At 36.6% G+C, this 26481-nt stretch overlaps 1 protein-coding gene across 1 annotated transcript in view; it reads right to left on the bottom strand.

Annotated features, from left to right (window-relative positions):
- Positions 1-26481, bottom strand: part of PDZD8 (PDZ domain containing 8) — a 59442-nt gene that overhangs the window by 13913 nt on the left and 19048 nt on the right. Inside the window, exons 2-3 of the mRNA XM_005443897.4 lie at positions 24871-24993; positions 19353-19455 (exon numbers count right to left, since the gene is read on the bottom strand). Of these exons, the coding sequence (XP_005443954.2) occupies positions 19353-19455; positions 24871-24993 (226 nt within the window). The remainder of the gene's footprint in view (positions 1-19352; positions 19456-24870; positions 24994-26481) is intronic.

Raw genomic sequence — 26481 nt, 5'->3', positions numbered from 1 at the left:
GCATTACTTACAAACCACTATTAAGAAAAAGACTGAAGGTAATTAATGCAAAAGATAATATACTGATTCTGAAAACATAAGTATATATCACAGCTAGAAGCAATACTGTACTCCAAGAAACCAACATGTAGCAGAAAACACATTTACAAACTTGGAAGTTTATTTCACCGATTTGTGAATTATTTTTCAAACTTTTTAAAAATGCATTTCCTAAGATAGCTTGAATAAAAATCTGACTTTCATTGTTTCTGTAATTGAAGCTAAATCTTTAAAGTCGTTACTGTTCTAAAACCTGTATCAGTACTTCTACAACAATAATTCACATACTTCCTTGCTATGTGATGCTTCCTCTATACTAAAGAAACATACACCTTTCAGTCGACAAAGTCGATTGAAAATTTTCATAATTTTTTCCTCCCGTTCCCAAGTTTACATTGATTCAGCTAATTTCAAAACATGCCGATTTGGTTTTCCTCCCCAATTTTCTTAAATATGTTGCCCAAATGTACCAGACATATGTTGAATTAACATGTATTTGTTCTAGACATACTAGAATGGGGGTGGGGTGTTTGTTTTTTCAAACTAACATAATATATAAATATATTTAGACCTTTTTAAAATATATATGAATAAAATTTCAATAAGAAATTAAAAAGGAAAATATCATCTACTGCTTATGAAAAAAATAAAATCTTTTGTCAAACAGCAATCCTGAATATCCAAATTATTGTTCTCGCACAATTCATTTTACAGTATACAACTGAGCAATTGCCAAAAAAGATATTCTTCTGCCCATTTTGCTTGGAAGAAGAAATTTGATAGAACAGTTAAAAATTTAACAGACAAAACCAAAAAAAGGACAAGCTAGTAACTACAGAATGAGCTTACAGCATAAGTAGATACCACCAATAAAAATAAGACTTCATGGCAAACAGGACTGAGTTACAGTGACTATAAAAATATGAAAGTTTTATCAGAAATCTGTCTCCACAGGGATATTATGGAATTTATTTAAGTACATAACCTCATTTTCTTCAACTGTCCTATACCACTTAGTTTGACAGTTAATCCCATGCCTCTACCCAGTGTTCACCATAGTGTTTGCAGTGGGTTTCTGGACAAGGCGGATCCTTCAAGTTTTTAAACAATTTTCATTACTTGATTTTTGCTTTGGTGTTCTGCTTTCCTCCACTGCAGCTTACTCTGCTCTGAAAACCCATGACTCTGTAGAGGTTTTCCTGTACTCACACAGCTGTCCTCAGCAGCTGTTCACTTGCCTAGTCTGTTGTCCCCTAAAAAAGTCAACCTTTCACATTGATCACCTCTCACACCAAAAAAACTGAATAATGCACTCTGTCTTGAAAACAGTCTTCATCAGTAAAACAAAGGACTCAGCCAACGCTCAAAGTCATATGAGAATGAATATTCAAACAATTTTTCCAGCACAAGTATCTGCAGTATCAGAAAATATGTTTATCACCTTGTTTAGTTTTGTTCAGTATTGTCAGTCCTGCAATTACAGCATTGATATATAAATATATATATATATTTTGCATTCCATATCATATAAGCTGAAAATGTTTGCAGATTGGAGCACACATAACCAACTGAAACACCAATGTTTAACAGGCAAATCAGGTACCAATAGCACTACTGATCATTCACACTATATGTAACTTTATGGGACTGGCTACACTGTTGTGCCTTTTTGGGTGTCACTGAACAGATACTAAATTATTAGCTTGTGGATTCCTCATTTTTCCTTCAAAGGGATTTTATAAAATTACCCACTTCTAATGTAATGGAATGACTCATGTTCAGCCACCATCACAAAGTATCTCTGCAAGTTTCATGTGACTGCCACTAACTTCTCAAAGGGAGCTCCAAGCACTGATTAAAGCAGACGAATTACATAGCCATTTCAAAAGGACCAGTTTAAGTTCAAACACTAGAAAAGATAGCACTCAATGTTAGGGGAAAAACCCTGCGGTCCTAATAGCACTGGACCATTTAAAGACCTTTTTTAAATTGTGAAAAGCTCAGCTCCAGAAAAATTTTTTTTTTTTTTCTTAAATTGTTGTTACTGTTCTCTCAGTCAGCAGATGATGCATATGACCTACACACCACTTTCCCATTTCTTCTTGCCTTTGCTAAGAGCAATAAAACCCCAAAACAACCAACCACCCAACACACACACCCCCCCCGCCCCGAACACACACATGAAACACCTTTGCCTTCAAAAGACTTGTTACATTTACCGGCATCTGGAAACCGCCAGTAAGTAATCAGTTCTCACACTCTCCTGTGACTAAAACATCAAAATGTATATGATGACTTTAAACCGGTTAGTCTGTATTCTGATGTCAAAGTAGCACAAGATTAATTAGCCCATTCTGAGTTTGATGTTGAGACAGCACTACATCTTAGTACAGATAAGTTGGTACTGCTGAGTTATTTCAGGTATATCAATATTACAGTGCTCTACTGCAGTGTGCACCACCATCGGTTGCTTTGAGAGTGTCTAAGATTTTATTATTCTCCACCATTTTTAACCTCCTCTTGTCCATTTCAAGTATCTTTAAGCGTAACAGATTTTTTTCCAAGCTATACTGAAAGCAGTTTTTAAGGGGCAGGTTTCCCCATTAATGGGTATATCACATTTCAGCCACTCTAATAAAATTTAAAAAATTTTAAAGTGCTGTCTACACTTTCATCAATAATGCTATTTGATTGTTTAAATAGAAAGTCTGTAAAGCAAATGGGTCACAGAAAGAAATGAGGCTTATAAACAATGGACTCGCTACCTCTTCTTTCTTAGTAAGGTCTGGAATAGTCACCAGCTTTGCTTTTTGTGGAATATTAGGAGCAACAGATTTTTAATGACAATAAAACAGTGAAAAAATGGAAGTAGGATGGTAGACATTTTGCTGTTAGTTTTTCCAGCTCTGTGACTCGTGGTCTGTGCATGGCGAGACACAACTATCTCAGATGAAGGCTGCAGTTTTCATGCTTGTTTGTTCGGGTTTTTGAAGTGTTAGGAAGAAGCATATTTATGGATAAGTTTCTTGAGATTTTTTTTACTAGTTGTCTTATACACCAAGCTAGTAAGCCTCATTGTTTTCTGTTCTACAGGACATCTTATAAAAACCAAAAAATGTCAGTTACAAAATATGATGGTAATTTCATTCTGAAGTGACTTACATATTGGACCAAGATCATAAAGTAATAATTCATTAATGCCACAATACTGCAAATGTTATGCACATGTCTAATTTCATCATCATGCGCAATTTGTCTGAAATAAATGTGACAATTCATGGTAGTAAAGTCAAACATCTGCATGTCTGCTTGATGAGCACTAAAAACATTTGACATCAGCAAAATCCAGAACAAGCTAGTTACTGAACAAAATAAGGAGCTACATCGTTTTTTCCTCAGTACTTCTGAGACATTGCAGGTACTCTTTGACTAAGCAACTGCTAAAAAAGTGTACCTTCCAACTGTATGGTGAAACAGGTTATGTGACACACAAGAAGTAAACTGTTTAGCAATCATCATGAATTGCTGAGGCATTCTTATTAAACAGCAATTACAGGAGCTGAATGGAGGAGTTAGACAAACAAGGCAGCAGAAAACCTGCATTTAACTTCAAAGTGTCAGAAGCAGGTAAAATGCAGACCTTCGGTTTTACGCAGACCTCTTTGGAGAACAATTTAGTACAAACACCAATGTAGCTCTTCTTTAAGTGCTCTTATTCACTGACATCCTTTTAGCCTTTATTAAACCCAACTGTGACGATTTCCTTTGGCCCTGAAAATATAGAAAAGATTGATTTTTTTTTTTTCTTCCAAATCTTATATCACCATTTATGTCTTTGATAGAAGAAAGGCTTCCTCCAATATTGCTTAAGGATGACTTGGTTATCATACAAGTATTTTGTAAAAACACTCAGGTAGGCTAACAGTAAATACTGAAATAAGGTTACTGAAATCGGGTATTACACAGAACAGATTAAGTTTATAAATAATACCATGTGTGACACCAATAAAAAGTTTACCCAGTTAACAGTTTTCTTTGTATAATTTTATGAATCACTGCAATGCAAATTACAGATAAAGGAGATTAATGAGAACATAAAGAGTTTATGCACTATGAATATGTGCACATGAGAGAGGCCAGCCAAGGGTTTTGTTCATCTCTGAGACGGAAGCAAAAAAGATGAAAGACATTCAAATGTACACAGTAAACGCAAACCCTCTAAACCAGCTAGTATTTATATTTATCCTAGAAGTACCTAATTTATAGTGATAAACCAGCTACTATTAATCTTCATGCAATAAATTCAAAATACTGGACTATCAGATAAAAGTTCTTTATAATGGAAATAATATTAATGGTAAAGGGTCCTCTCCACACAAAGAGACTGCCTGGCGGTTTTGGCTATCACACCCAACAGCATTAACCATCTGATTATTGACATGTATATTGCCATTAAAACAAAATTATGAAAAGTTATTATCCACTATAGTTATGGTAACATCCATCACAGAGGCTAGTTTCCATGGAAATAAAATATGCAATACTATTTTCTAATGCATATAAATCATAACTCTTAGATCTCCTAATGGGCTTAAAAGTCATATTTTAAAGGGCTTAAAAGTTCTATTTCTGATGGAAAGAATAAGCGTATTATTTATAGGCTGATTGTATTCTGGAGCAGAAGTGTTTTCTTTAGAGCAACAGCAATGCTAACTGCAGCTACATCTGGAGTACAGTGAATCATCTGAAATGAGCAGCAGCTCCATAAATCCTTGCCTGGGAATCTTCAGCAAAAGCCCTGGGTTTGGGATGGGAGCAGAATTCCTGCTGCAGCTTTGCTCTGAGGAAAAGGTCAGTGCTGCCAGAGGCAGGGGCAGGGCCAGGGAGCACCAGCAGTGCCAGGAGAGGCCAAAGCACCAGGCACAGCACTGGGCTTCCCAGCTCTCCCACAGCCCCACAGCCGGGCTGACCCCTTCCACTATCCTCAACCCTTAACAAGATTATCAGATTAAGCTTTGTACCAAAGTTGAGGAAATCAAGCAGTGTCATTCGACTTATTAAAGATGCAACATATTTAAAGAGTTACTTACACAAGAATGTGCAGAAAAAAAGAAGTAAAAAACCCTATTCTCTTATAAATAAACCATTACAATTCTGGGTAATACAAATTACACTCTTATCAATAACACAGTCAAAGCCAACAGGGACCCCACATGTACCTAGAACCAACATAATTCTACAATCTGACATATCACAGCACTTAAATGAACAGTGTTTTTATTTCTGCACTGCATAAACATACCATCTTCTTGACAACTGTTGTATTTCTCATCAGCATTAATGGCTAGATGGCTATCAAAGCAAAGCACAAGCCTGAATAATAAATATCCTGCTTGACCCAATCAGTGCTCAGGCTCCTGCATTCCCACAGAACTAGCTAAACCCAAAGGAACTAAAGCAGATGTAGTGAAATGATTCATCATCGTAACAGCTCTTCAGAGATTAAATAGAAGTTCCATCTGAATCAAAACGAAGTTCCTGTTGCATACAACCTCCCAATCCCACCCTTTGCCTGCTAAAAACAGATCACTTTTCTTCTGAAATTCTACGTTACCAAGGTCGGAAGAGACAAGGATTTATATCTAGCTTATTCTGAATAACTGCTGTAAAAAGACCAAGGTTTTGTATACATATATAATAATCTTTCTCTATGTAGAAAGGCACCCAAACCACACTGAGTTGTTTTCAATTAAGTTCTGGACAAAACACTGCAGTATAAACACACAACTATATAACCAGTAAAGTTTTCCACAAACACACATCTATTTCTGGTTATTTTGTTGAGCACAAATCACATCAAATCCATTTGTTTATGGTGATAGGGCGCAAGTCGCTGCCAGGCATTGAAACAGCAGCTCAGTGTCACATCTGATTAATAGCACCAAGACAACAGCACACCTAGAAGCCAGATTTTCATACTTTTACCGTTCATCACTTATAAAGATTGTCACAACTATTAAAATGAAAAAGATCTTAAGACCAACCATCAAATGCTGACAATTCACTTTGCAATAGAGATCAATATCCAGCTATATTTGCTTTGCACTTGAAAATATTCTAGATGTTTCCCCCCCCCAAAACATGCATAAGAATCACTTCCCAATATATCCAAAGAATGATTTAGAAACTGAACATTAGCTGTAAACTAAAATCAACATGCTATCCAACTTTGCAACCTTGCCTCTACAAATGCTTCAAGAAAATCCAAAGGCTGGAATTTAGGTTGGAATTTTTCATAGAATAGTTTGGCTTGGAAGGGACCTTCATGTTGCAGCTTTCTCTCCACATAATCAATATGTTCATAACTGACTAACAAAAAATGGGATTATTTTTTTCCCCCCTGTAGTTAGATATCTGAATGACAAGAAAACAGAATTGGTATAACTACTTAAACAAAGAGTCGAATATCCTCTATTTCAGGCTATGAAAAAGCATTATGAGAATGAACAACAAAAAAACCCAAAACAAGCAAAACCCACTTAGCTATGCCACAAGGATTTCTGTTAAACTTTTGAGACCAGGATTGTGCATTATCACAAGATTTAGTCATGACTCTGGCAGAAATCTATCTCATAATTTACCTCCCTTCATTATTTCTGGAGGTAGCAGAACATACGAGTTCTCCAGAAAACAGTTTTAGACCTCAAACCACTAACACTGAAGCATGCAAAAGTGCTGAAAGAAAAAAAAGTCTTCCGGAAACAGTAAAAAAAGAAAAAAAAATATGTATGTAATTACAAAAGAAGCAGGACACTACCCATAATAGAAATAAAGAGTTCATGCATTTTGACAAGAGGTTTTTTTGTTTGTGTTGAAGGATTTTCTGGTTCAGGGAAGTAATATACCAATTCTTCAGCTCCCTGTTGTAAGGTAGATTAAAGAATGGATAGGAAATTACGTCAAGCCTAAAAACTTCTTTTACTTCAGCTCTCACTATAACTTCATATGCTCTATTATTTTTAAATTAGCAACAGATATTATCAGTAGCTGGTGAGATATACAAGAAAAATACCCAGCAGATTTCATAATGCAAGACCTTTCTACTTCTCTTTCTCCTTTCTTCCACCACCAGAAGCAGGACTTGCTTGGGACTGCAACCCAACTACCTTCCCCAAAAAATTTACAGTTCAGTCATTTAAAAACAAACACAGAATTAGTTAACACCTCAGAATTCTTAAGAAATACAAATATCTAAAAAAATAAGTCATACTGAACAATGGCGGGGGGCGAAGACTGGCAAATGCACATGTGACAGAAGCTGTCCTTAAGTAGATCAATACTTGTGTCCTTAAAAGTGGTAATTATTTGTAAGGTGGTAAATATCTTTCCACATATTACAAGGATAGAATCTGCATCAGTAGCAAAACTAAAAAGTTATTTGATTCTTTGACTTCTTAAGTATGAATAATTCAGTTTACTTAATCATTTGAATGAGCTTTATCTAACAAAAAAATTGAAAATTGCATCCAAAAAGTTGATGAAAACATTTTATGTGATATAATTTGGATACTTGATATCAAGCCATGGTACTATACTTTCTTGACCATCACTGTAAGGCTGTGATGACAAAAAAGACACTGTTCATAAATGGCACATTCAGTATTAAATATGTAGCCTAAGGTTTCTCTTTAAACTTACATATTTTTAAATATTTTATTTGAAAACCTACGTGTTTAAGAGATTAGAATTGTACAGAAAAACCAACCGTGCAATTTGATGAATGATGAAATACCTTACAGTAAAAAAAAAAAAGTAAAAAAGATTAAATATCTTGTAGCAAAGCTTCAGAATACAAAATTACAAATTTAATCATCAACTTGCTCGTGATTTGTTATACACTTAACTCCCACCATAGTTCATGAAAGTAAGAGATGTGTTAACTCTAAAAATTTATTTGCTTTTATAACCTCTGCAACACCCTAAAAAGCCTAAGAAAAAAGTACCTGAAAAATTACTAAGAAAAAAGTACCTAAAAAATTACAATAAGTCGGGGGGAGGGGGGGTGGGTGGGAAGAAAAAAAAAAGTAAAAACATGAGTATATAGAATTGGGCAAGGAAAGGAAGATGGAGAGAAAACAGAATTAGATCTGGATTGGAGGACTGCAGTCTGCAAGTCCGTGGGTGCGGCACCATGGCAAAACATTCCTAATTTTCCTGTTCCCAGGAAATAACCTCTGATTATTAGAACTTCACTAATGTACATCAATTACCAAGAAACCCATAGCTTAAATTCAGATTTTCAGCTACCTATTTGTGTACCATGTCACACTTCGGCAGAGACTGCCATGTGTGTACTACAATGTATTCAGAGAAAAGTATGAAGAATTGTTGTCTTTGTGAGAGAAAAATGACGACAATTTGGAGAGCTAAAAACCCAAACCTATCAGTGCAGTGTTTTATTTATTTATTATTTTTTTTTTTACTTAGGAGTCTGTTAGCCTGCAATGCCAGAAGGAAATCATAATGAATAAACATGTGTGTTCATCATGCACAGCTTGCCCTTCTTGAACTCTTGAAGTTCACAAAAATAGCCTTTGACTTACATACTTTAATACCATTTGAACAAGAGCACTGCAAGATAATTAAGCCTGAGGTAATTCTACCCTGCCAAGTCATACAAATACCCAAATGAACTGTAATTTATATATTTTCAGCAGAAGCATCATTGATTTTTTTTGCCATTTTCATACAAGGACACACTTGAGTAGAACTGGAAACAGTATTTTGCATACAAAGCAGTCCAAGGTCAAAAGCAGTGTGCAAAGATCATAACTTGTATATAATGATGACATCAAGTAATATGGTGCTTATAATTATTGGAAGAGCTATGGTTTTATTACATAGAGAGAGAACATGCTTGCTTCCACGGAGAATATGTATGGTTTTTAGTAATGGCCCTTCTCCATGGCAGCTGACAGCACTGTGGTTCACAGGGATAAACATGGTCCTGATGGGAAGGTGGCAAGATCCACCCCAGCTCAAAGGTGAGGGGAGAAGGGCAGGGGTGGTCCCACAGCCCTTGGCACTCCCATGGCAGCAGGACCTTCTCAGTGGCCAGGCTGGGTGTCCCTGCTGTGGTGTGGGGCCTGAGAGCCAATGCACCCCTACAGAAAACTAGATTTTTTTCACCTGGGCATGTTGCAGCTCTGTGTTGTTTGGGGAACGCAACCAGCGAGGCTTTAATGAGGACACAGGGCTAAGGGAGGGACTAGAGCCAAACTGAGCCGCCTCCTTGGTTTAAGTCTCTGCCTAGTTAAATACTCACATTTTTTTCAACAGAAGTTCATGCTCACAGATTTTACAAATTAATTTTCTTTTTTTTCTTTTCTTTTTACTTTACTACTTCTTAAAAAAAAAGCACTATACAGGTATACAGATGCTCATCAGGATATACGATGGAAGACATATCCAAATTAATATGAAGGCGAGACCTTCTGAATGAATAACGAGACACTTTGAAATTGACATCAAACTTGTGTCTCCAGACTTGAGTGATGCTTGCTCAGTTGATGTAACTGCCTTAACACAGCATAACTAAGTATGACTTTCTAAAATTGTTAAATAATGAAAAAATGCCATACTAACAATAACCAATTAAAAATTACTCCTTACACTACATAAGACACCTAACCAACAGTCACGTTATGCCAAGTATTCAAGATAAATGGCAGCAATACTCAGAGAATGGAACTAAAGATATGTGGAGAAAGGGCGAAGTGATAGATACTAAAAAAAAAAGTGCATGTCTGCATGTACAGTGCACTCATTCAAGTTTTGTGTATCAGCCATACTCTCTCTTAGAGAAGGCACTGCTTTAAAGTGTTTCTGGACAACTGGTAGTTACTAGCTGCCTGCCATTCAGCATTCTCAACTGCTTTTATTTCCTTAATTAACGACAGGCAGAAATGTGTGATACCTATAGACAGATAAAAGAATGACTATAAGCTTCAAGCTCATGCTCTATTTGCAGAATCTTCTCTCCAGTAAATGGCAGGTTAACCACTGCTCTCCTATTTTGAGTTTATGCTGTTGCCTCAATAGAAATACCACCTTTAAAAAAAAATTAAAATCTATTCTATTGACAATAGAACTTATACTCCTGCACTTTGCATTTAACAATACGTAATACTTGAAGCTTACCTAGTAATCTGTAGGACTACTAGACACCAGCTACCAGGAAGCACATAGCAAGAAAAAAGAAAAATAGTCTAACTTTCAAAAGGATGAAGAGGAATAATTCCTTTCAGAAGTTGGTAGCTACTCCCCAATAAAAAGTAAAAATAAAAAATGAGTGCCAAGTTTCAATGTCAAAGATTTATTTTCTGATAGAGACAGAAAAGCAGTAAGAGGAAGGAATTAGCTTTCACCTCTCCTGTTCTACTACTGCGTTGATGAAAAGGAGGCCCAGGCCACAATCAGTCAAGACTCATACAGCATCCTTCCCTAAACTCTTCTTCCTGCAGCCACAGGAACATTCCTTGCTTCTCTTCTACTGTAGCTTTAAAAATATTTATTTCAACATTTGGAGAGTTATACAGTGGATTGGGGGTTTGGCAATATCAAAAGAGATCTCTTTGTTCTACTAAATTATTTGTTTGACATGCAGAAGAGAGTCTGTTCTGTCCAGGATGCATTTCCAGTGCCTTTATAGGTTTCTACTTCCAGCTGTCAAAACAGATCCAGAAATGAAACTAACTTCTGTAAAAGTAAATAGTGTGTTCTTAAGATAGAATCAGATTCTTTACTTTCTAGTAAATCTCGTTTACTTTTATTCCAATTATTAGATGAGAGAATATTGCTTTAATAACCTTTCATAAAATTACTTCCTCCCAGCAGTTATTTTTAAAGCTTAGGAATTAATGGCAATTCTTGGTTACCTCAGTCATATGTAACCAAGACTGCGGTTCCTAATGCACTTCTGCACATCAGTTGGCAAGAACCTGAATGCGTTTGCTCACAACGGTGGCCAAAAGTTTGTTCCTAGCTATTACAAGTATATTTTTAGAATATATGTTATTTCAGATTCTCTTCCAATAGCTAAAGTTTCAAGAACAGTAGTGAAAATAGAAACATTTATCAAGCCCAGGAAACAACTGTGTTTAAACAAAGAATTCTTTGCTCAAATATTGTTTGCAAGGAATAAAAACCCATCATAGACATACCCGTGTTGTAGCTAAACACCCTTCGTAGCCAAACTGCAAAAGTTCAATAAATGAAACAAAAACGTTACGTATTTACTACTCTCTCCAGCAGGACTGTAAGCTCAGTCATAGCCTTGAAAGCAGTTTCATAGCCTTGATGCAGAGTTTTAGGCTAAATTAAGACTGCCTACAACACAAAGAAACATAAGAGAGCATATGAGCACCAAGTGCCACCACCTCACTTTTTTAACAAGGATTTTTACTCACAGCCATGGACCCCTTTTACTAGACTTACTACCCACCTCCAGGTTTTCTCTCTTTGTGTTGTTACCACCTAGAAAACACATTTTTATTCAGTAATTAAACATCCAAATGCAGGCTTCCTTCTTCATTATTTTGGGAGATTAAACTGTGCACCAATGGAAGGAAACAGTTTTCCATGTGCCCAACAGTTTACTTGGTGAGGTCCTGATTTGGCAGTGAAACATTACTAAAACCCATACAAATGAGTACATTAGTTTCAACCCAGTTACTACCTCTTCGTAGGAAAAGATCCCAGTCTCTCAACTTGAAAAAAGAAAAGTCTAGTACATTAAGAAGAGGTTGACTTTTATAAGCATGCTCTAAGAAAATGCATTTTAAAAGTAAATTAGAAGACCAAAGATTAAAACATACTACAAATGAACAAGAATCAAAACAGCTTGTTTTTCCAAAGGTGGCTGCGGATATCTGTGTTTTAACAGGTTCCTCCCCTTCCACTCCAACCACGTGCAACAGCCTCCAGCATGAGCTGCTGGCTCATCTGGACATACAACTTTGCAATAGGATGTAATAAAATAGTTTAGAAAGTCATTCCAGAAATATACTGAATTACCCAGAAACCACATTGTTTACTCTGGTTAATAAAACACTGTTATCTCTCTTACAATAAGCCATACTGTTCATACAAACAAGTTAGCTTTCATGCATCAACCATCTATTTATTTAGCAAGATCAGCTATCATTGTAAATCAACCTTTGTAAATGAGAAATACAGCTGCTGTAACACCTACTTAAACTCTTTCCTGCATCCAACATTTGGACATGCAGCAGAACAGATAAGAATAGGGGGGGGGGAAAAAAAAGAAAAAGAAAAAAGGTCATCATCACCACAACTACTAACACACTAAAATTGTGTGCCCACCTTAGTTTTTACAAGCATTTTTAAGGAAAAGATACAAAACCATTAAGTAAACACTGTTATATTTTAAATGCAAAGTTGTAATTTAAAAAGTATGACAAGAGCTTACCATTGCTATTCAAACTGGGAACTATAAGGAGGATATGGAAGATAGGCAACTAAAAGGTAACTCAAAGAATCTGTACTACAGGCTGGTGGTTATATGAGTAAACTGCAAGCAAAAAACACAGCAAAAATGAATGTTGTTCATCGGCTCTATAAAAAGCATCAAAAGAACAGAACTAGTTTCTGATCAAGCTTGAAGTTTTATGTAATTTTTGTCCTAGAACAGCCATGCAGAGAGGTCTTAGGTAGGTGAGTTCACCCAACATAGCTATCTAAAAGACTTGTGTCTCTTCCTGATGAATCAGGAGGTCACTACCACGCTTTCAGAGAATACAACACCCTGCAAAACACCAGCGTGGAAGACCCCAACTGAACAGACAGTATCACCACTGGCACCTGCAATATAACTTGGTTACAAAACCTAGTAGTGATTTAGACTAGAATTAAGCGGCTCCAAACCAGACTTATTTCACTATATGAGACAAGTATCTGGCTGCAGAAGAACTTCTCTTCATAAGTATAAGTACCACGGACAAGTTTCACTGTCAGCTCTTGAAGTACGAGTTGGGGATAGGGAAGTGCAAGCACACACAGAGCATTAAGCCCTACTCACTTCAGATTCTTCCCACTCAAGTTATTTTATCTGTTGATCTTTTATCTGGTACATAAAATCTGAAACTCAGCAAGTCAGATTCATTGCAAGAAGTCAATCTCTGCAGCACTCCAAGGGAGGCTAGGAAGGATCATAAATCCAGGCTTGGACGTAAAAAGAAAGAAGGTGCGTGTAAGGGAAGCTACGGACTTGGCCGCACACAATGCATTTAGTAGTGTCTGCCACCAAATGCACAAGTGTAGCAAGCTCTGCTTTCTCCCTGTCCGTCCCAGGCGAGGGTACGCATGACAGAGGATGCAGTGCATGATAGATACTGAATGATTTATAAGCAGGCAAGAAGTATCAGGTCACACTGTGACTAGAGCGATGACATTCGGTTCTAAACATCTATCTGAATATACACAAACTATAAAATAAAAAATTAATCTAAAAAAGCTGTTAGTGGTTTGGGGTTTTTTAATGTTCATATTCAATAGTCTTGGAGCAGCCAAGATGTACAGTGCATTTTCACAGGTCTCTCATTAAAACACAGAAAAGCTTTCTGAAGCTGCACGTCAAAAGGCTTAAATGTTTAGGATGAGACCAAAAAAATCCTGATGGCCTTCAAGTTTATTTGAAAAACGGATTACAGAATATTATGTAAGGTACAAATCTCAGAACTATTCCCCATTGTATTTACAAATATCAAATTTTACAAGATCATGAATTTTCATAAAAAGTGACATTTTCAAAAAGCTTCTCTTGCTTTAATCTGCCTCCTTTCTTTTGATAGGATTAAATGCTGAAATGGCAGGCTGTTAAATAAGCACACTGAAATGCCAACTGGAAGGCATTTAACTCCATGTATTTACAAATTAACGTTTCACAGTTGCTTTAAATTTTGACATTATTGTTTAGTATCTTCAGGCAACTCATTTCAGAAAGTGCTGGATTTGATTTACTGTATTTCTTACTTTACATTCATATGTTACAGTACTGGAATACCTTTTAAGTTTCCCTTAATCCCTGATAAAGGAAATTCAGTTTTACAAAGGCTGAGAAATATTACTTGGTTTTGATGAACAGGTGCCAACCAGCCTGCCTACAGCAATTTCAAAGTTACCATTAAATTTGCCTACAAAAGGCCATATCCATCAAGATATCCTCACCAAAAGGCCTGGAGATTGTGGCCTACATATGTGAATGTATATACATCCACAAATTCAGAGTGCAAGATTGAAAAGACAGTGTCACTGGTCTTCCCCTTCAGTTACTGCAGTGCTGACCACAATGTTCAGAATGAACTGGAGAAAACATCAGGCAGAATTCCTAAAAAAGTGGTGGGATGTTTAATCTTAAAATTCTTTAATTCTTTCTTTCTATTATTAGTTTACTTCAGAGGATATTTGTGTGCTCAGCTGTTACAAAAGTGAATCCTATGGGCTACTAGATGTGGTGTTTTAGATGGAAATTTTTACTTTGCAGAATATGAAATGCAGTTCCTGTATTGCTAAAGTATTCACAGAAGGGGTTTCCAAAATTAAAAGAAAAACACGCCAACAACAAACATGCCCCAACACTTACTACCTTTAGGAATACAAACTTGTGGCTATTCCTGTAGTACTACCTATTAGTTGAAACCAGACTTTCAAGGTGTTTCCTCATATCTTCTTGGATTATCTAACTTTATTATTTCAAGATCGATAATGAATCTCTTGTACCTCTGAATTTCTATAAAAAAAGAAAGACTTAAGAGAAAACTTGGAACGGATACATTTTGTCATAGTTGAGCACCTCTTCCCCACTACTTCACATTCATACAACCAATAAAAAGCACAAACCATTTAGCGTGTGTACACACTTGCTGGGTATAAGTTTATCTAGGATAGCAATCTATTTGCAATAGTATCTACAACTTGTAGAAAACTAACTTTGTCAGAAAAATCAGTACCTAAAGAAAGGCAATATGACTACTAAAATACACAGAGCAGTTCATAAGAAATAAGATTCAGACCAGCTGAGCACCCATACAGCACTCAAGGCATTGCATGGTCAACGTAAGGGGTACTTCCAGCTGCAAAGCTCCCTCAAGTCTCTGTTACTAATATTTCAAGATCATTTCTATGTCCATTCTTCTGCCACTTTTAAGGCAGACAGATTATATTTTCCTTTTATTCATAAAAGCAAATTCAGTTTCTGGTGAAAAATTAAGTTATTCTTCTACAACACTATGCACAAAGTGCTGGCACAGGTAAAGTCAGCAGCAGGATTCTCACCAAGTGTAACAGGCCAGGGGTCCACTCACTCTCAATAGATGTGCTCCAAGGAGAAACAGAACTATTCTTTTTGTTTGTAGAAATCAATCTGGTATTGTTAACTGGCAGTTCAGTAGATATAACCCCATTTATGGCACAGCCTCCATTTAATAACTACAAACATATATATAATTATTTAGACAACTAATTATTTAGCCACACAACACCTGGCTAGTAATCCAGTGCTGTTAATGCTAATTACTACATCCTATCCATACATAAAGAAGTTTTACATATCAGTGCAGTGATTAATGTTAATTCCAGCTGCATGTACTACTAATTAAGATATTTAGGAATGTTCACATGTCACGTGAGAACATGCCAAATCACCTCTCTGAAGTCTTATTGGTGTTTCAGACTGATTTGATAAAACAGAAGCCTGACATACCTTTGTATTATAACAGACACTTCAATAATGCTCTAGATATGTTCAATAACACAGCATCTTTTTTCAAAACCAATGCTGACACCTACTAATATTCCATAAGTAATATGATCAGATTAAATCCTTGCCAAAATTCATTATGAAGTATTAAATCTGTCTAATCTTTTATCACAACTAACATAATAAAGAATGAAAACACTAGGAAGTATAGGAAGTTATGAGAACTTTCCTCAGGAGTGTTGTAGAACAGTCACAACAATACATCCTCCGATTCAGACTGTGAGACTCTTAGACTTTAGAGCTTTTAAACCAGAACATATCGTTCTACTTTTCACTGCAACTTAGTCTATCATTTCTTCTCCATAGTTTCTGAAGTTGTTATTAATTCTGACTTCATCTCAAATAATTATTGCACATACAAGCATTAAAAGAAGGATTTAATATTAGAAAGATACAAAGTACTGCAGTCAGCTGCCTTGTGGCTAACGCTGCATTAGAGCTAGAAATCACAAAGATACAAGTAAACTTTTTGTTTGAAAATTATCACTTTTTTTCTTTATAACTTCCTATTCCACTATTCACACAGTTACAATTTCTGAGAAAGATAACTAAGTTCATGTTAAGTGTGTCAGCAACACTTCTTACATTGTTGAGGATCTTTGGCAATACTCTTGCCACTCAGTGAAATGTTCTAACATTTTGTAACTTAACTTGCATATTTAACCTGATTTCCTAAGGAAAAGGGACTTCCATGATTTCCCTGCACCTGCTGAATATAAGCAAAAGGTAGTACTGTTAATTTCCAGTTTCCATGTTCTATGATATCAAGATTTTCAAAAGCAGGACCTTAAAATTAGGCCACCTACCTAGTGGCCTTAAGTTCAAGGTAGCTGAGCACAATGAATTCTTCATATTGACAGCAGAGCTAGAGATGCAACAACTCAGATCAAGGAGTCCCCGCACTCCGGCACACACAGTGTTTGAATGATGCTTAATGAAGGACTGCAACATTGATGGACAGAAAACCCTTCTGTACATCACAAGGCCTGACTTCCAAAAGCTTACGAAATTTGAAAAACCTGCCATTTCATTTTAGATGCTGAAAGAGATGATGAGTTCTTGAGAGTTTCACCCCGAGTACTTTTCTGTAGTTTTAAAAACGAGCCATTCCACCCACCATCAGTTTAGTCTTACTGCCATCTGCTGTCACAAACTCACCAGTGCCACACTGACTGTGGAAAGTTGGGGGTTTTTTTCCCCTCTTCTGTTAAGAGTGTAAAAGAATATTCTCCAATATTACTACTCAAAATTATCTAAAAATAACCAAACTCATTTGTCCAGAGAAACGTAATGGTAAATCAGTGTACTGACACCTTCATTGCCAGACCACCAACCCTGCAGTTCTGTGCAAGCTTTCACACACTGTTTATCCCAACAAAAGGGTCATGCCCATGAGTAAGTATTAGCATTATCAGGTCCAGAAGATCCTAAAACTGTTTGGGGTTTTGGGTTTGTTGGTTTTTGGGGGGTTGGTTTTGTTTTGTTTTTGAATGCTAGAAGTATTGCTTGTTTCTTTAAAATTTTGAAATATTTATTATTATTAGGAAGGGGTTAAGACCATAAACTGGCTAGACTACTAAGGCCAAATTGCTCCTACCTTTATGTATCCTTATGCAATCATGCAAAGAGGCTTAAACCTTTAGATTAAAACAAATTTAAAAAGTTTAACACAACTAAAAACTACTGCATAAACCAGATTAAACAAATAGGTCTACAAAAACCACTCAGATCTACCTCCTGCCTCGTGCTTCAAGGAATCTATAGCAACCTCTAGAGTTAAGCAAACCATAATTCTTTCAGGACCACTGGAACACTTCATGCCATCACCTCTGGTGGTGCTGTGCTTCAGCAGCTTAAACTAGCTGAAGTTACTGCCATCCCACACTTCTTTCTCCTTTCCACCAGCACTGGAGCCATCACCCAGCAAGCCAACTCAGGGAGTTGACATGGCTAACTCACAAGCACATAAACACCACTGACTGCATTAGGAGTGAGTAGAGAGGGGGCCAAGACAGAGACAACTCTGGAGAATGTAGTCCCTAGCTGCCATCAGTTTCTATATGATGTCTGGCTGCTGAACCACAGTTCTCTGAAGAGTCTCAGCCTGTGCTGCAGCTGCAGGCTCCCTGCTTGTCATTTCCCGGACGCACTCAGACAGCCATCCAGTATTAGAGGCTACCCTAAGAAAACATAGGTGAACCTGTACCCTTCCTTCAAGTTTTTCAGTTGACTAAGAATACAGCAGCTAAGACAACAAAAAAAAAAAAAAAAGGCTTTCTGTCTGTTGCTCAGCCACATAGGGTTTTTTTGCAAACCATAATATACAGTAAGTCAAAAATAAGAATCATAGCATTTGTCACAAGGAGTTTTAAAAACAATGCAAAGTGGAATTTAATTGTCTGAATGAGATGATGAAATTCTGGATTCTTGCTGCTCCAGTGGAAAAACGACACTGCTGTCCAAACACCACCAGTCAGATGTAACAAAAGCACAGAGCTTAAGCTAATGGCACTCAGCAGAAGATAAAATGCAGGATTTTTGTTCCAGTGATTTCTTTGCATGACATCAATTGTTAACATAAAGTCTTTTTAAAGCCTCTGTAGATTGTTCTTCTTTTGATTTGCTTTGGTTTTTAATAAGCACATTACTTACTGCTCACTATAAGCCTAATTCAATTTGATAACTACCACAATATTGCTCTAATGTGAAACTGAAAGGCTCTTGCATACATTGTACCTCTTGTTCAAGGGGCCAGGGAGGAGGTAACTCATTCTCATACACACACACACACAAAAAAAAGGCTATTTGTACGGTGAATGCTCCTAAACTAATGTTACTAAGTATGTTAATTAGTAAAATATTGACTTACAATACCACCAATACTACTACTTTCTGTATTTGCAGACACTTGTAAAAGTATTTTTCTTTAGCAGAGAGGGTAGGATTCATAAGCTGTAAAAAAAGTCAGGGATCTCTGGCAATTGCCTGTATTTTCACAAAATGCAGGGGAAAAGAAGGAAGTCAGTCACATGAGCTGCTCTCTGAGCACACGTGTCTTCAGCCCTCACACCAGAAGGGAACACACTCCTGGCCAGTGAAAGACAGGTGTATCTTACTCAGCATTTTCTGAACACTACCCCACCCAAATATAACAGGGCTATAAAAATGCTTACTTCACACTATTTGTTTTAATGCAGATGGACAGTTGGCAATGTATTCAAACCAGGAACATTTTAAGCATAGTTGTGACAATAGAACATGATATAATCCATACATGTCAGTTTGACAGTGAAATACTTTGGATCAAAAAAAACCCCAATCCCCAAACCAAACCAAAACACTGGTCTATTACGTTTTGGGTTGGTTTTTTCCCCACTATATCACCCATTTGATTGTCCAAAAATACACTCTTTCTAGACAATGTATTAAGAACACAAGATATACTGGAATAGGCAAAGATTATACCCTTTTTTACCATTTTAATAGAACTTCTTGATTTTTCTTCCCAAACATTACTGCTCAGCTCCATTGTGCAATGAACATTTGTTTCTCTTTCATAGGATCCAAACATAAGTAACCTGAAATAGAAAAGCCTATGGTAAGAATTGTCATACTATTACATATATCCCAGATACCATATTATCTTTACCACATTAAACTTACCAATCTTCATTTATACACTCTATTATTATTATCAATGTGTACACCCAGAGAAGTCCATACAGCTTCACACCAAAGGAAAGGCACTGCCACCCTCTAGTGGAAGAACTCCATAAATATCAAATACAACAAAATTTTTAGCTAGGGGTCTTTTTTTTGGTTTTTTTTTTCGTTGGTTGGGCTTGGGTTTTTTTGTTATTGTGTTTCCCTTTTCTTAAATAAAGTGGTCGATTGGCAGACTAGTATTTTTCCAAAAATTTTTTCTTTTTAAAAAAGCAGTAACAGCCACAAGTCTTCCATCTGAGTCTTGAACTTCACAATATACTGGAGCTCTTCTTGGTTCAAGAGAATGTCACTATAGGCTAAGTCAGTTTACTACTGCTTACGTTCCTGTTCCCCTAAACTGGGATCCTCTTATAACTGTAATTTTTTGTAATACTCATAACAAATGAAAGAGCCATTCCTGCATAACTCCCTATTCCAGAAGGCTACAAAGCTTTTCAGATAGGTATCAGTACTGCTATAAAAGAAAACCCAATAACTTTTAAGCTATAAAACAGCAATAAAGTTGTACACAGCTACTCACAGTAGCTGGAAGCAGATAAATATTTTGGAATAAAACTTCAAACAAATCTCACTCTTTCAAAAGAGCTGTTCGAATTTAACACACAAACTTTTCACATACATTTGACAAGGACAGTTTTTAAGCTTTCATCGAAAGCATCTTATTTATGATTCTGATATGTTAAACAACTCTTTAGACGATAAAGACAAAAGCTGACAGAAACCCACGTCAATTTCCTCTGTTTATCTTGTTGTTAAACAATGTTTCTAGGTTAAATATTTATGATCAAAAAGTGCCTAGCCTACCAGGTGGGGAGATATAAAGTAAACATACTTTGAAAAGTAAGTTTCAAGTAAAGCTACTGAAAACTTTCTCCAACAATCCGAAATGGTAAACTAAAGCCAATCCCCAAGGGAAAACACCTCCCTGGCTGCAACAGCTCTCTAGCTTGCACTGCAGCAAGAAGAGGTAAAAAAAAAATATTTCTTCTGTATGTCTCTCTGAAGAATTGTTTAACAGGTCTTTAACTGAGTACATGAATGCATGGAGGAGATGCTAGGGGAAGATCACATTTGGGTTAGTGTCCAGCTTGACCACCAGCACTTGTTTGTCTAGACGCTCTTGATATGATCACCGTAAGCAGAAATCCAGCCTCAGAATCAACTGATTAGGTACTTTGTGAGGACAAGACTAAGTTTGTTCAAGGTTACTTGAACAGATGAACTCACGCCACCTTTGCTTATTTTTAAGCCATCCCTGCCAGCTCGCTGTGGCTTTTCTGTTCTGCTTTTAGTAGTTGCTTTAGAGTAACGCAGGGTTTCATCAGTGCCTCACTGATACCAGACAGTTCATCAAAGCTTTTCCACAGCTGATCACTGGTTGCATACATTTTAGGTTCTGGTCACCTAGACACACCCTCAGGAATTTCCCAGGGGTAATAACTGTCTCTCTAAAATATCAGTACAGTAGCCATTTAGCTGTCCTGTACTAGTGGCAACTAAGAACAACAACAGGAGATACCTCAAAATGGGAATAAAACATAATTTCCAGCCAGAACCGTAACATATGGTTATATGGAAACAATGGAAAAATAACAAGGAAAACAATGAGCCATAACAGGATTTCAGCTTACGATAGGTTACCAATACACAACTTAAAGAATGTATCACAGGACAGCAAAACCACACATTTAAGTTTTAAAGAGCATTTCATGCTGGAGTTTGGAATTCAATTTCCAACTTCAGAAAGACAATGGGGAAATTTTAACAGCTAGTACACTAAGTAAATTTTTGTTTGAATAATACCTCCATTAGCATGCAGAGGTACTGTATTCTGTGACACAGGTGAAGATAAAGGCTGACATTAAGATTGTGTCACAACACATTCAACCAAAACAACCGGACGTTAAGGGGATCTATCCTACAGATTGAAAGTTTATAAAATCTGTATGAAAGACAGCCAGAAACAAAGTTTATAACTCCAGCTATAATTAAATCAATAAATGAACGTGATTAAATTACCACCTGAGTGATTAAAATATGCATACAGAAAATGAATTTCTACTCCTCCTCCAAGTGCAAAATGGATGATTCCCTGAAGCAAGCATGAGGCAGAAGAACGTAATTCAACAGAGTATCTATCTACAGATATGAACACAGTTGTTTGTAGCTGTCCTACTTAGCCTGAGCACTACAAGAACTTCAAGACATGAAGTGTTTGCCCACTGATACAAAACAATTGAAGTGCATGGAGGCTGTGGGTCACCACAACTCTCGAGCTGAGAGCTTAAAGCGAGTCTTTATAGTCTTCCAGAAAGAAGGATGAATAACAAAGGCTATCAAGTTTCTGCTTTTTGTAGGATGATGATGAATTACTGATCTGCAAATTAACAAGAATCTGGTACAGGCAAAGTACTCACCAACCTTTACGTATGTTTTACATACAACCAGGTACGTAAAAGCAAACGATTTATTTCCTTTACAATCCTCTCCTAAATTTTTAATTTCAACTGTGGCCTTTGTATTTGCAAGTATTCCAGGAGCTAAAAATAAGCAGAATTTTCCCCCAAATTTTAGGAATGTCAAAAGCAGATTCAATATTCACATACTTAAAGGTGACACTGCTGCACACTAAAGTCCACTTGAAGATAAAAGTAAAAGAACACATAAAATTGCAAACTGGAGTCTCAGGTACACTCTATTCTACTAAATAACTATTCTATAATGTTATTCTATTAAATAACTAAAGAAAATTTCCTTGTTCACAACGGTTACCTATTGAAACAAATGCTAATCTAGAAAGCCCACCTGATAAACTCTGATTATATTAGGCGAGAATACTCTTCCAAAACTGTTAAATGCTTTAAGACTTTTTTCACAGTGTATCTTCTCAAAGCAATTAATATAGCAAAATTTAACAGCATGTCACTTTATTTTTCCATTTTCCTTAATAATTTAAGGTAAATGACAGATAACTGCACTTTTGCAATGACTGAATTCTGTGAGGGCATTGCACTTGTTGAAAATACAAGTTTTCTTGTACAGGTCAGATAAAAATTTGCAAAACATATTCCTTATTATTTACACCAAAGTTCCATCTTTTCATTAATTTCATTTTAAATATGTGCAAAATTTAATTTTTCTTTCAATAGCATGACAGCAAGGAAATTAATATGGTCAAGCCTGCAATTAGAAAAGGAAGTAGTGCAAGAAGTGCAGATATTTAGTCATGTGAAGACTATGATGATATTTAAACAGATATTTACAACATTAAAAAAATGTTTGCTAAATGTTTTATTACTATAGTTTCACCACTGTTTTTCAGACCTAAGCAGGAGAAGTAGCAGAACTCTGTTACCAGACTAGACTGGTAGCAGTCAAGAATCCTATTCCAAATTCTGTACAGAATCCAAGGAATGGCTACTGTACTGACAGGGAATATAAAAGCCTTCTGGTGCACTAAGCAAAACTGAAAAAACACACAGAAATGAAAGTAATCTTTCATTCTGCAACAAGAATGATCACCAAGAAAAATTTTCAGGTCCCTGTGGCAGATACGAATGAAAAAGTTCTGTATTTCAGCACGCAGTGCTGCACTGCAAAAGAGCCATTGCGAATGGTCCCAGGCAACCCTCACACCAGCTCACGTATGTACAGTGGTGATTAAAAAGGGAAATTTTGTCATTGTTACTTTTGTATATATGGCATATTTCTTCTTTTACAACAAAAATCCTCTGTGTCTTTCAGCTTCTACCTCATCAGTATCTGCCAATGCAAAGTAATCAAGAATATTTACTCACAGGGGGACTGTACAAACAGCAGTTGTAGTTTAGTTCAAAAAAGGATGAGACACCTGGAAGATCTGAGGAATTACTATGGAACCAAGAGTCAGACATCTAAATTGAGAGGTGTTTGTTCAGACATAATTTTCAACTGTGTGTTGAGAAATTCCAAGCTGCATAAACCAGTCTGATTAAGTCAGACCTGAAGCTTAAAAGACCTGACAAGCCAGTGACTGCATCCTCTCCCAGCCATCTGATAAGCATCTGTGACAGCTGAAAACACTTGAGTGGTCAGAGGATGATATCAAACTGAGCAATCTGGCTTCTAAATGTAGTGGAAAGAAACAACACTAGTGATATGTTGGTGATGTTATACAGCATTTCAGATTCAGGAAAGACATAGTATCTAAAAGATTTCTTTCCAAACCAAGAACCACTGCATACAACTTAAAGTAGTTATTTTGGGCCCTCTTACAACAAAAATGAACACACTGCTGGACTGAAATTGGAGACTGCCTATGAAGAGAGATCATGAGTGCCCTTAGTATGGGTAAAGAGGAAAGGAGCCAAGGATGCAGAGTCACTTAGTGTTCTTGGATCCTTCAACAGAAAACATATCAACAAAGCTAGGCAGACAGGTAAGCAGCAATTGTATTACAAAAAATAACCACTGCTGTGGCCCACACAATCCTCAGAAGCAGAAAAATATCTTCTGGAAATCCATGGCATGGATAAACAATGTTAGTACAGCAAACAGTTCAGACAGTTGTACAAGGCTACAGAAAGAAGTGCAAAGAGGGGCTCATATGGTAGTATAAGCAATGAAAAGAACAAGTTTTTTAAAAAAACGGTCTTGCTGCAAACCAGAACAGAACGACACATGACTAGATCAAAACCTGAGCACTACTTGGATAAGATCCAACATAAACCAAGAACTAAAGTCTGACACACAAAAAAAAACCCAACACACCACACCAAAAAACAAACAAGCAAATGAAGAGTCCACACACCTTTTCTTCAGCTTTCATGAGAATAATTTTCTCTTCAATGAGTGAAGGAAGTAGATTTTATTCCTTCCCATTATTTTGTTCAAAACAAAGGCAACAAATAATGCCTTATAAAAGTTATGTGGATTAATTTAAGTAAGACTGAGTGAAACAATTATTTCCCTTCACTTACAACATAATACAATAGGATAATTACAACACTTATACTGTCCTGGAAAGAGTGTGCTGAACAAAACCAAAAAAACTCAACCACCAAATAACAGGAGGCATAGATTAACTTGTAACCAGGCAAAATTCAGCAGAAAGGCAAATGCACACACCCACACAAAACACAGAAGTGCCTCAGAAACTTACTGCAACTTCATTTGACCATTTTTACTTAAAAAAAATACATTTCCTGATTAGAGTGCAATCACGACACAAAGTTGCTATTTCATGAATCAGAACATGCCTACAGCTAGCAAAAGACCACAAAACATACCTTGTACATTCAATTAATGTGACTTTTAGTCGCCCTTCTGTCAATAGAGAATCCTGTATACAGAGGTCTCTATCTTCATATTCATCGGGTGGCACTACTTGAAATGGAAAAAATGGCTTGAACCTGAAAAATGTAGAACAGACTTATCTTAATTCACATTACATAAATAACACTAACACACAGAAATAAAAAAAAAAGTAACAGGATTACAAAGAATCTTTAAACACACCTAGAGAGAAATACTACCATTCCTACATATTTGTTAGTCAAAAGTCACAAGCAGAAACTACTGAAGATTTTTGAATGCTGAAGACTGGAGAATATATAACAAAGATTACTTCACAGGAATAGATTATTTGAGTTATAGTTCATAGTACTGGTAATTTTGAGAAAGCAGGAAGCTGATCAAGTCACAGAGTGTGTCTACAATTGCAAACGTGATTTAACACAAGAGTCCTTTTGTAGTAGATATCTTACCAGGTTTTTAAACCCATCTGCATAAAACATCACAGCATTGAAAGACAAAAACATACTATGACCCTAAAGTGTAAATTTTTATGACACCGCTGTACTTGGAGAACTGATGCATCAATAAACAGTACACTTTAGTTACACAGGTTGATACTTCTCTCATTTTATGAAAAACATTCAGTTGCTGTTTTCAGCCAGTCTTCTTCAATTAAAATAAAGATACAGGTATTCTAAATATTTGCCCCGAGCTTTATTTCCCTCATCACAGCATGTGATTTACAGGAAAAGCAGTTCATGTTCAAGATACTAAGTGTTTTACACACATTATCTCACCACATAATTCTCTCTCTTTGATTAGAATATGCAGAGTTATAAATACCGATTTCATTTTTAAGTGATAGTGCTTCAGTGTCAGACACAGCCATGATCTGAGGGAAGGAAGGAGGGGGAGAGGCTGCACAGCTGCTGGCCCACCACATGGCAGACACACACATGCAATCCTAACAGTAAGGGCCACAACCCTGCAAATAGAACGATAACATGGGATCTGCGTGAGCATTTTATATAAAAGTATATGAAAAAGCACTTGCAGGGTATTCCTTATTTCTGTTTTCCTGTATTGCTGTCATTTCCAAGCACTGCCCTGTGCCTTGGTTTCCATGCTCCGTTACTGACACGGCCTCCCAATGACTATTTCTGTTGAGAAGACTCAGAAACAGCAGGACACGAGCACCACTGCCTGCAGGATGTATCTGCCATTTCATGAGAAAGAAGTCTTTCATAAGTACTGTTTGCTCAGAGGCATCTGCTTGTCACATTCGGAGATCGCAATATGTTCAGGAAACAGTCACATGGACCTGAACTGAAGAGTTTCAGAAATTCAAATAAATAATTAAGTGCCCTTTAACTGTCAGCACACTCTCTGGGAGGGAGCTCAACACTCTGATTCAAGACACTTCGTTTCTGTATGAGCACCAGCCTCGTACAGAGCCATGAGAAAGACATTTCTTTTGTTCTCCTTGTGAATAAATACAACTCAACACGCCAGCCATTTTCCTGAAATCCAATTCAACTTCTAACTTTCATTTGGTTCCAAGTTTCTCCCTCATTAACTCCTTCAGGAAGGAAACTGTTTTGATA

The sequence above is a fragment of the Falco cherrug genome, chromosome 9, assembly GCF_023634085.1.
Source record: "Falco cherrug isolate bFalChe1 chromosome 9, bFalChe1.pri, whole genome shotgun sequence".
In the NCBI taxonomy this organism is placed as follows: Eukaryota; Metazoa; Chordata; class Aves; order Falconiformes; family Falconidae; genus Falco; species Falco cherrug.
This window is presented reverse-complemented; position numbering and strand designations above follow the sequence as displayed.